Consider the following 11,993-nt stretch of genomic DNA (forward strand, 5'->3'; position numbering starts at 1 on the left):
TCAGATTGCGTTCCATCACCTTGCACGGCGCGCTAGTGAGGCTTATAGGCCTGTAGCTAGCAGGCGATAGTCGATCACCAGTTTTGTAGATTGGCGTGACAATCACTTCCTTCCAAACTGAGGGATGGCGGCCTTCGTCAATCGACCGATGAAACACCAGGTTTAAATTATTTGTCAGTGTGGACGACGTTTCCTGTAGGATTCTTGCAGGCTCCAACGCGCAGAATGGGTTGATCTTGTGCAAGAGTTGACGAATGTCCTCCACCGTGAAGACCACGTCGGTTAGAGGCTGTTCGTAGTTCCGCCTTGACAAGAGTGGGTGTGACGAGGACGCTGGGGCTGAGTATAGTCACACATAGTGCTCTCCGTAAAGCTCGGATACCACTGTTGGGGTCACTCGTCGGTTATCCATTTCTGTCCCTCCAGGGGAACGCGGATGGCTTGTCTCTGCGGTGATGTCCCATGTATTTGAACAATACGTTTTTGTTTTTTCGAGCGAGGTCCAGGATGGTGGCTTGTTTTCCTATGTTCCATTGGCGGATTTCTGATTTGTAGCGGTTCCGCATCTTACGAAATGCCAGCTCATCTTCTATATCCCCTGTAGTCAACTTTTTGAAAAAAGCTTGATCAGCTCTCTAATGGCTTCCATACAATATGGTGTCCGACAAGGATATCCAGTCCTTGTTCAACTTCGTCCCGAGTTGTCTTCTGGTTTTCGACGACCGATTCCTCAGAACTAGGACTGGAATCACTTGGAACCAACGAATTTGGAATGAGGTGATAAAAATACAGCCTTTGGGGAAGCGAAGGATACTTCACTCATGTATCACGCATGTCGACTTACGTCAAGGCGACTTTTTTTTTTCGTGCCTAATTTGGAGTAGCTGAAACCTAGAGTTGGACGGAATTTGACGGGTTTGGAGGGAACAAAAAGTGTTGCAGAAAGTTTGGGTGCTGTTTGTGCTGTTCGCCCTTCGGGATGGGGTTCACGTGTCCCTATCTGACTAGAGACGCTGAACTATGTGGCGTTTGGCTGATGTCATTGGCGTTCATTCTGTCAGTTTCTATGCTGAATGGGTGCTGGAGGTGGAGGCATATCTGATATTCGCTGTAGGCTAGCCTCGGTCCTCCCCAACACCCCATTACTTTCCACTATAACACTTTATTGAAGTGAATTAACATGGTTGCACGGCAGCAAAGTACCAGTGTTCTCCCCTGGTGTTGCTGTCAGTGATGTTGGTGATGACTGCAGATCCACAAGGTTCTCTGCAGAAGCGGTTTGAACACCGGTGGCTTGAAGAACTTCGAGCTTTTGCCTCATTATTTCATCATTTACAAAGTTAAACAACATTAGACATTTCCCTCGGAAAAAGTTTCCTCTATGGAGGCTTTTGGATAGCTCACCATACACCAGATTATGTTCACAAAGTTCACAGTCATCTCCTTTTAAACATGTGATTGAGAACACTGACCCACCGCAGAATCCAACGCACCCTTACCACTAATGAACACCAGGTGGGTCGTCTTCCTCTATGGAGGCTTTTGGATAGCTCACCATACACCAGATTATGTTCACAAAGTTCACAGTCATCTCCTTTTAAACAGATGTGATTGAGAACACTGACCGACCGCAGAATCCAACGCACCCTTACCACTAATGAACACCAGGATCGTGGGTCGTCTGTACATGTGCCGTCACTCCAACACTTCACAGAGTGTGATGTCGACGAAGCCTCTAAAAAATCAGCTGCAACACTTTTTCTGTGCCTGGCTGCCGTGCCATCTGATGGGAGCACGAAGGCTGGGATACTGCCAGTTTGCCCAAGCCAAGGCAGGGGGAGTCAAGAGGCAGCGGTCGGGTTCGAACCACGGACCTTCCGGTCAATAAATTCGCGCCCTAACTACTGAGCCATCTTGTCCCACTAATGCATCACTGCCGTATATTCCCATTTTATTTTATGAGTAAAGAGATGGTGAGAACACTTGAAGATCCTCAAAACCCTTGTGTTTGAATAGCTGATAACGAAAACCTTGCCGAATGGAACAGGAGAAGTCGAGAGGCAGAGGCCGGGTTCGAACCACGGACCTTCCGCTATAACCACTGAGCCATCTCACCCCTGTCAGCTTCTACCCGGTAAAAATACCCCTTGATACTCACGAGTCAAGAATTTGCGTAGAGCCGTAGCACGAAAAGTCCTTCGCTCCAGAAACCTAGTTGCAGTGAGAGTCAGACTGGCAGCCTTGCGATCACTACGGGTCTTTCCCTCAGGTAGATACATGCACTAGAACACTCCTGAGCCTGAAAGGGGTTCCATATCCACAGTCACTGTTTCTGTTATGGGCGGACAGTCCGGATTGAAGGTAGCAGGTAGCTAGCTGAACTATTGTTCGAAGTATTGTGCCAAACGCTCCAAACGTTCTCCTTTGTTGGATATTACATAGTCGCTTTAGTCCTCGGTAATTTCGTTGACAAGAGAACCAGTTGACCAAGAACCAATCGAACGGATCAAAGGGAACAACTTGCGAACATTTTGGTCATTTTTCATATTCTCTAAGTTCTTTGCCTCCTGAATCCTCCGAGTTCCCCGGTCTGTACAGACACCCAGTTCCACCTGGCGTCGGGTTGAGTTGTGGTCTCCATCAAAAAGAACCTCTCGCCGGGCCCCCTCCAGAGTTTCAATGTGTGGATGAGGCTGGCTATGTTCACCACAGGTCGAAGTTCTGGCTTCGAATATCTGTCTCCAATGTCTGTTATCGTTCGATATTGGACCACCTGACTGGCGTTGAAGGAAAAGGGAGCCGATTATGATAGTTTCGTTTGATTTCCGGGCCTGTGGACGACTCAGTGGCCGAGTGAGGCGTGCGTGTTTTGCTTTTTTTCAATGGAAAGAAGTAGCGGACAAGCTGATGCCGCAATCCAGCAGCTATTACAGTCAGTGGTCCACTCTCACCACCGGTAAATGATGACACCAGCAACCACGACGATGTTTGAGTCTATTGTAAAAGAACACCTGGAGTATCATAGCAACGGTCCCTCACAGATTCTGAGTTAACTTCTCTCGATGCCTCGGCAGACACAGTAAACGGAGGGCGATATAGCTCACTTTCTCGAGGTCCTCCCGCTGATGTTTCCGAACAAACTACACAGAGCCGACGGTCAACATCTATCTAATCAAGTAGAGACACTTCAGCTCAATGACTTAACCTAACGCTGGTATTATCAGCCATAGTCCACTTGTAGTTCCAGAGATACTCAACATTATCCATCGGTTTGCCGACATTAAGAGGATTGCCTTGTTTATCTGTTCCTTCATTAGATGTCCTGACCTGCTCGAAAGGATTTTTCTAGGATATGGACGACTTTGGAAGAAATGGTGTTTGCATGTATGTACGCTTAGTGTCGTTTCGGCTGTTCCCTTCATCACCTTTCTGATTGCTGAATTAAGGTTAACTGACTCGCACTTGTCTGAACCATGCTTACTCCCGTGTAAAAAGTGATTCTCAGGGCAGTCAAACAGTACCTATCTCCAAACAATAGTTCGCCGCTGAAATAGCTATCAATATTTCTGGATAACATCCCCACAAGTCGGTGAGTCGAAGACCATTCGGATCAGGGTTTTCCAGGTGCAAGATCAAACCACTGTTCAGTGCATTTAGGCTCTGCGTCGTGATTTCTTTCTGTCATTTTATTTTCGTGCAGTGCTACACATGGTTGCTGTCTATGTTGATGTGTAAGTTTGCAACGTTCTGTTGGTTCCCCTATGTCATCTATTACAACGGGGTCTGTGTTTACAGATGATGCAAACTCACTGGTCCGGTTTATGGGAGCAAAAACCTTAGATGGTATTTGGCACTGACGGATGGTCTAACTCAAATATTTGGTTCAAATTCCTTGAGAGAGTTGTTCGCGTTCTGTTACTCCTTGCGGTGATCGTACTCTTCCTATAAGTCTCGTTTCCGCACACTATACCAGGCGTTTCTCCGACCACATTTTTCGGGGTTCCAGATAATCTACGGTGGTCATGTGGTTGCCATCGCTGTTTTCTTTATGGAAACTAACTGATCGCTCTGTGTTTGTGTTTTATATTGAAAATCATTCCGAATCTTGCTGGTGCATCAGTTAGACTCAATCGTAGTGGATAGTTACATCAATGCACCTTACTAGGGCCGTTACTCCAAACAACTGGGTTTTATGATTAACGGGCTATACAAAGGACCCACTTCTCTCTTAGTATATTTATATGGAGTTTCGTAGTTCATGTTAGCATTTTTTACTTCCAGTGGAAGGTTACCTCGATATTTATATGGAGTTTCGTAGTTCATGTTTGCATTTTTTACTTCCAGTGGATGGAAGGTTACCTCAAGGAAAACTCGCGGGATCGCAGTTAGGGTTGGGGTTATTGTCAGAGTTTGGGGCATTGTTCATGTTAAGTCTGTTTTTAATGATTGAGCTTTGAGGTAGGCTCGTCGATTAGATCTCTCGAGTTACCCTGCAACGCTTAACTGCACAGAGTTCTGACTCTGATGGCACTTCAACCTGGTCCTAAAACAGTGTTTCTTGGCCTTGCCACTGCTGAAAGCATTTATCTTGAAGACTCCTCATCAGGCAACCGCCAGAAAACCAGGCATAGCCACTTAAATAAGGCAAATTTTTGGGGGCGGTAATCGTAAATCAGCTGAGAGCATGTCCGAGTTATTTTTTTCTGGCTGGTTAATCCCACGAAATAGGGTTCATTGGCAATATACAGACGTCTTACAAATAGCTTTTTCAATGTGCTATGTGCCAGTTGCTTGGTTGTTCGAGAAACTAAAGGGTTGAACGACAGGTCTGTCGTTTGGGTTGGCCCCTTACTTTGCCATTCCCCGGACTGGTTCTTTCCTCGGATTTCACGCGCACTGCCTAGTAGCAAGAAACCCAAAAGATGGCACAATCGGTCAGTTTGGTTAGGCTTGTTTTTAATGAGTTATAGTGATTTCAACGACTTTCAAAATGTTCCACCTTTTTCACAGGCCCAATGACTGACCAGGAGATTTTAGTGGAGGAATACAAGACCAATGGAAATTCTGCCTATCAGAAAGCATGTTATGATGAAGCGGTAGAATGGTACACTAAGGCGATCAACGTTGATGGCAGCAACGCACTTTTGTACAGTAACAGGGCTGCAGCCTACTTGATGTTGACCAGATACCAAGAGGCATTTCAGGACGCAAGCAAGTACGTTCGTCTCCGTCCGTCTCTTCATATGCTTTCTCAAGGAGTGTCGATTTGAATCCGCAATATTGCAAAGCTCTGATCCGCTACGTTAAATGCTGTATATGTCTTGGCAAAGTTGCGGATGCTAGGAGAGTTTGTTCGCTCATCAGAGAACTGGATCCCACCAACACAGAGTTTTCGTCTCAGGTATCACGTTTTCCACGTTATTACTAGTCCTCAGGCTCATCAGCTTGATTTGCTTCAACAAACATACGAATCTTATGAGCACCAGCTTGCTATCCCAGACTTACGTTATGTGTGTTTCTGTTCCGGTTTGTTATAAAATTCAAACAGGCCCTCCATCTGATAAACAAGTGTATTGATATGGCTCCTGGGTCGTTGGACTACAACTTGAAGAAGGTGGACTTGCTGATTCGACTAAAGCGTGTTTCCGAGGCCAAACGACATGTTGAGTAGGAAGATTTACTCGCTTTTGCTTATCGCTCCATTTTAGGGCAATTTTGAGAGCTCATCCGGCTTCTGTTGAGGTTTTGTATTATCGAGGACTTTGTCTTTTCTATTTGGATCACTTGGACAAAGCTGTAAGCCATTTTCAACACGTGTTGCGTCTTCACCCGGACCATACAGAAACACAACAATCTTTCAAACGGTGTAAAACTCTTTTGCGCTTGAAAGATGAGGGAAACAGATATATTCACGAGCGGCGCTATTCCAAGGCTTATGAAGCCTATACAGATGCACTGACCATCGATCCTCTGCATGACGCGATGAATGCCAAGTTGCTTTGCAACAGGGCTTGTGCCGGTTATAATGTTAGTTTCCACTTGGTTCTACTCACGTTGAACTTTTATCTCCCTCCCCTTTTATTGATTAGTTAGGAAAGTATGAAACGGCGCTGGAGGACTGTAACCAAGCAATTGCTCTAGACCCCTCTTATGTCAGGGCTCATTTGCGACGTGCCAAATGGTGAGTCAAATATCTTTGTGACACTTACTACCTACTTTCCAAGTGCCTTATCCCTATGTTATTCGTTGCTAGGACCACAGATTTATGATGAAAATGACGGGGAATTCCATGAAGTTTTCCAGCTAGCACGCACTCTTTCTAGCATTCTATTTCTGACTGGTTCTGTAAAGTTGCTTCGAAGCTCTGTCCTGCAGAAAGTTTTTTTCAGGATATGGTCAAGTTGAGAAAAGTGCTCAATTGCACACTTTCGCTTGTTTAATGTAACAAAATCGATAATGTGATGCCTCAGCTATCAGCTTTCACTCGCCACAGTTGCACGTTTTTTGCGGATTCGTAGAACGCGTTGGATTAGCAAAACACCCAACTTCGAAGAGAGCCGACTCCAAGCTAGCTGTTCATTCACTTTATCCATTAAAAAGGAATTTCCGTTTTCAAAAATTTTTGGTGGTTTCTACTAGACACGGTACGGCTGTTTTCATCTTATTCAGAACATATAACTGCTTGTCAACTAGAGGCTGAAATATTCAACGCATTGGATAAAATTAATCAAAGGCACGGGCACTTTGTACTTGGATGATGACAAACGTGCCGAATCAATTTGCTCCTTTCAATAGTATGTCCAGAATGGACTGGACTGGTTTAATGTCTTCTCCTTACTAGTCTTGGATGAATACTATTCTTGGCTAGAAGCTCCGTACCACCAACACCTATCTAAATCAGCTTCCTTTTGGGGAAGTCGGAGAAACCGGACATCCTTGATGTGCTCCAGTAATTATTGGAAAAGGCTATGAAAACTGTTCATGCCGGTAGTCGTGGTATTGTATGTTCTCAAGCAGTGCCATCAAGATACTGCGAAATTTCGGCACATAATTTTATGGAACACGATTCTCCAAGACGTCTTGATCCACCCAGTCGAATGCAGCCTTGATGTCCAGGAGACTGTGATGCTCGGCCTCTGAGATATGCGGTGATGTTTCAAGCTTTGTCGCAGTACAAAGATCTGTCCAACGAAACCAAATTGCTTTGTTCTTCGTGGCACATCAGTTTGCGGAGGTTAATCTACATAGACTGAGAACAGCTTAAAACTTCTGTTGAATTGACATTCCTCGGTGGTTCGGTTGGTCGGTTCCCCTGTCTTTTTCGAAGATGTAAACTACAACCAAGGAGCAGGGACATAAACTATTCCAGAGTTCGTTAAGTGAACCGGTCAGCTGTGCCATTAGAGTGACACCACTACACTTGAATAGTTCGTTTCTGTCGGGAGGCTCACGTTGGAAGGCTAACGGGCTCTAATACTTCTCGAAATAGCAGATGGATCAGACTGGTGTATCACGGTCGCTAGAAGTTTCGATGATAGAATAGCCGTTTCCATCCAACGGTGTGTTTGTCGACATAGGTCCATGATCAGGGTTCCCTCAGGCTGGATGATGCATCCACAAACTTTCGTTCCGACCCGTTCCAGGACGTGTTGGATAGATGACCAGTAATGAGGTTTCGCACCCAGTTTCACTTAACGTGCAACACCAAAGGACTTTTATTGAAAAGTCTCATCATTTCCATTCATAACAGCAGTGTCTGGTTCCAAATAAATGCTCCAGTACGACCAGCAGTTGTGGACGCAGCTTCTAAAGTGACAGTTGATGGTGATTTGATCAGTTTTTGGACAGTTGAGAGTGAATGCCAAATAGCTTGGTGAGGCTTATAACGTTTGGAGTCTGTGCTGCCTAGGTGTGGTTGGTTGTCCGCATTCAGTTAGGAGCCGATCACCGTGGTTTCGAGTTCAACAAAACCACAAAGGAATTCTTCTGAAAGCAAACGGCTGACTCACACGTCAAATATTCGGTGACTCGGATCATATCCACTCTTGGTGCTTATCGAAATAAGTTAGATGTAAAATTTAGATGCCCAAAAGAGCTTTAAGCGGTGAGCGCAAAAGCCAGGACAAGAAACAAGCAATGCTTCTCCCATCGATCTGTTGTCCTGCAAGTGATGCTATCTATGCCCAACGGCCGACAGGCATTGTACGTCTGTTTCATCCTTGCTGGAAATCACCAGCACCGCATCTCACGAAGAACAGCTAATCTGAGTTTGACGAAAAATCTACATATGTTTTACGTTGTGCGCAGTCATACAGTGAATAAAAAAGTAGCTGCAGGGAAAAGCACTACACATTATAAACAACGATGTTTTCTCCTTAAATGGGACTCTGAGAGGTTTCACCAAAATCATTCCATTGTGTGACAATTCCAACTATGGATATTCGCGTTTTCTAGAATGAATGCGCTCGGAATGCGGTCATAGAAATATCTAGTGCAATTTATCTTACTGATAATTACTTAACCTCGTTATCTTTGCTTGGATTTTTTTACCCTATAGCATGATCTGTTACAGCGAATTGAGTGATGTTGATTGCTTTTGCAATTTTACTATTGGGGCCGAACAATTCTGTTCCACATCTAGCTGACAATGCTGTTCGTGCCCGTGCTTTTGTCCTCGGTTCTTTCTGACACTTTGGCCTTCTGGAATTCCCAAAGTGTTCCCTCCTTGGCGTAAATGTCTCTTCCATTTAGCTGCACCCGTCTGTACCTAGATAGAAAATTGCCCAATTTCAGCATATCTTTTGGATTACCAGAAAATCTCGACAAATATCATAGCTAAGCCCTTTTGGATTTCGACTCGGTTCATGTCTCTGGGTAAACAGAAACAAGCAAAATGAATCGTGTATGAAGCTGTCGCTAACGTCGGTTGGATCACTGGGGAAGGGAAATGATCGTAGTTGGACTACTTAGTTCCGACACACTGACGCAACGCGCTGAATATCTGCCAAATCATAACATTTTCTTCACTCGCCTGTCGCCCCATGTGAAAGATATGTCTTGAAGTTTTTGTCTTGTATATCCTTTCATCTTAATGCTATGGCCGCTGTGATCATGTCTGATGGGAAAACCACCGCAGTGTGCATAAGTCGCTTTGAAGTTGTACGTTCTCCCTCACTGTACCTGTTTAATAGTCCAACTGCTTATTGAATCTTAAACTCACCCTGTCGCGTCAGCTTTTGTTTCTTACTCTTTTTGAAGCCCAGTTTATCACAGATGAAGTTAAGGACAAGTTTGGTTTCACGATACATTCAATGCACATTAGGGTTAAGAACTAGTGGAATAGGCTACTTCTTCGTTTGCACATTGACAGGCAGAGCTGAAGATATCGGCATTGCATTTTTCACTAGTGTTTGACAACTACCAGCTGGTGTGTTGGCTTGACCTGACTCAGGCAGATGAAAAATTGGGTTTGACTTGTCCACATTGATCAATGGAACTTAAAGCGTCAGACAGATACGTGAAAAAGTAAAGCATACCCGGGTCGGTTTCGGCTAAGTTCTCTGAAACTTCAGCAATCCGCGTTTCTTCGACAAAAGTTCATTTTCCGTGATTTTCTACATCAGTTTCCATTTCCCGCGGAATACGCGGGCTCGTGGTGATTAGGACGTGGATGTTGGCCCCAGCAACCGCGTTCCAGTCTGTTTTTGGCCCATCTGTAAAATTTTCCTACAAATAAAAAAAGGCTACACGTTTGTGTATGCAATGGTAGTCTTCATTGTGTTCTCGCTCAATGTTTTCGCTTTATACACGCGGCATATTTACAAGGCCTAAAGACATTTATGTGACCAAAGTGACTGATTGGAACGCTTCAAAACCTTCCAGCAATAGCTCTCATGTTCGTGAGCTGTATACCCCAGGCAGATTAAGCTTATCGACGCCATAATGAACTGTCAAAATGCTAGTGGTGACCTAGCGAATGATCAATTGACATGGTTTCAAAACTATCATAATGCATTCCTTCCCCGAAACGTGGTGAAGATGTGTAGTCCGACAGGTTGCCTTGTCGGCTTGTGGTTCACCGAAGTTTCAGTTCGCTACGCTGCGAAATTGCTCTGGGGCTTTTGGTTGGGCCATCCGATGGACCCCTCTTGCTTGATGTCAAGACGTTTCATGCCAAGTTCGGTACAAGCGAACCCACTTTATTTGTTCCTCTCCCGATTCGCTTCATTGTACCTGTCCATTGCTGTTTACAGGAATTCTGCTGGAGAAAGTCAACTCCCACATAAGCTTTGTCCCAACATACAGATTGCCCGGAGAATCCGGCGCTAGTGACTCACAAACAGCGGAATTGTGTAACAATGAGTTTTCTCCCTAAAAGGATGGGTTTGCTTTGGGATGATGAAATCTCGAAAATCTGAACACTTGATATGCAGTTCTCAAGTTAAACTGATAGAGACAGTCCTATATACACTGCCTATGTTTTCGCCAATTTACTTTCATGAACCAGGCTTTTTAAGAACTACGTTGTGCCCTTTTTGACTACGAATCTGCGACTATGCAAACTACCACAGGTCTCCCATTATGTGATATCACTATCAAAATGGGAAAAATGGTTCCTGTTAAGGTCTATTTCCCTGGATTCCGCCCATTACTTTATTGAATGACAGAGACAGATTTCCTGTTTACTCATACATACTCTTCGTTGTTTATTATTTAGCTATTATTTGTTATTATTTTCTTATTTTGAACGTGGTGTCCCCTCCTTTTGAGAACCCTCCATATAACCAATAGGTGGTTATCTGAAAGAGGTACATGGGAGGAAATAGTTTACTGTTATACCTCAGTCAGATTCACGAGGGCGGAGGTAAATCGAAAGTATGTGTATTGACACTAACTACTCACCTTGGGGTGGCACTCCGGAATCTCAGATCAGTCGCCTTTATATGCATCTGTTAACCATAGGATACCAAGAACGGCAATCCCTGCACGGCCGCCTAACTTTCGACAGCGCGTGTTCCTCGTCAAGTTCTATGTGGCACGTGCTGTATATATACTTGAAAACATGGTCATCGGAACAAATAGATCGAGATTAGGACGTGAACTCACTGAGTTCGCGAAACCCTCGGAGTTCCCCTTGCTCAGCAAAACTGCCTGAATCAGAATGGGGAGCAGGGCGGTAGCACGAATGTGAACACTTATTGAATACTCCTCATCTTGGTTAATAGTTTTGCTTGGTTGCAGAGACTCCACAAAACCAAACATTTTTGCTGCATAATTCCTTAGCTCTCTTCTCAATCCCACACACTATAGTGATTTGGTGGTTTAACGCCAAAAAAGAGCCACCGATCGGTTATAAGGTGTTTGATGATGCATAGCCGTTTCCGACCGTCATGTGACAACTTTCAGACTTGCCCCAAAACTATGATTCACCCTGTGCAACAACAATGAAAGGTGAAATATCTGTAGCATTGAGTTGTCCACTATGCGCACTGAGTTGCCACCAAATATGCACATGGTGGTCACATGATACGCTTTTGATACTTGTTTCGTCCAGATGAACCATGAGGAACTTTCAAACAATTCGACGTGTCCCCGCAAACGTTTTTCTCACACTACCACCCATCCAACTAGCGCATGTACATTGCCGGTCTGTAAGGATTACACACTTTGGTTTATTCTGATCGGATTTTGAAGTACACTAGGATGGAAAATCACACGATAAAAAGCGTTACTGTAAGTCGTTTACCATAATCAGCCTGTGGTGCACATTCGGATTCTTTCCTCAGGCCGTTAAATTAAATCCAGCCAAAACACAATCGTATCCATATAACTACCACTTCTGTTCAAGGGGCTGAATATACCCGTTGTAGTCATGAGAACGAAGAAGGTAGCGAACAAAGCTTGTTTTCTGTGATTGTTCATCTTGGCTAGTACATCACAAATTTATGTGGTAGCAGAAATCACGTGGAAAAGGTTAAGATCGGGGCTACATA

At 44.5% G+C, this 11,993-nt stretch overlaps 1 protein-coding gene across 1 annotated transcript in view; it reads left to right on the plus strand.

Annotated features, from left to right (window-relative positions):
• Positions 1–5,010: 5,010 nt before the first annotated feature.
• T265_14764 (hypothetical protein) overlaps positions 5,011–11,993 on the plus strand; it is a gene marked incomplete at both ends in the record, with an annotated part of 16,112 nt that continues 9,129 nt past the window's right edge. The window contains 3 exons of the mRNA XM_009175117.1: positions 5,011–5,215; positions 5,709–6,027; positions 6,090–6,181. Of these exons, the coding sequence (XP_009173381.1) occupies positions 5,016–5,215; positions 5,709–6,027; positions 6,090–6,181 (611 nt within the window). The remainder of the gene's footprint in view (positions 5,216–5,708; positions 6,028–6,089; positions 6,182–11,993) is intronic.

This window comes from Opisthorchis viverrini (assembly GCF_000715545.1).
Source record: "Opisthorchis viverrini unplaced genomic scaffold opera_v5_257, whole genome shotgun sequence".
Classification (NCBI taxonomy): domain Eukaryota; kingdom Metazoa; phylum Platyhelminthes; class Trematoda; order Opisthorchiida; family Opisthorchiidae; genus Opisthorchis; species Opisthorchis viverrini.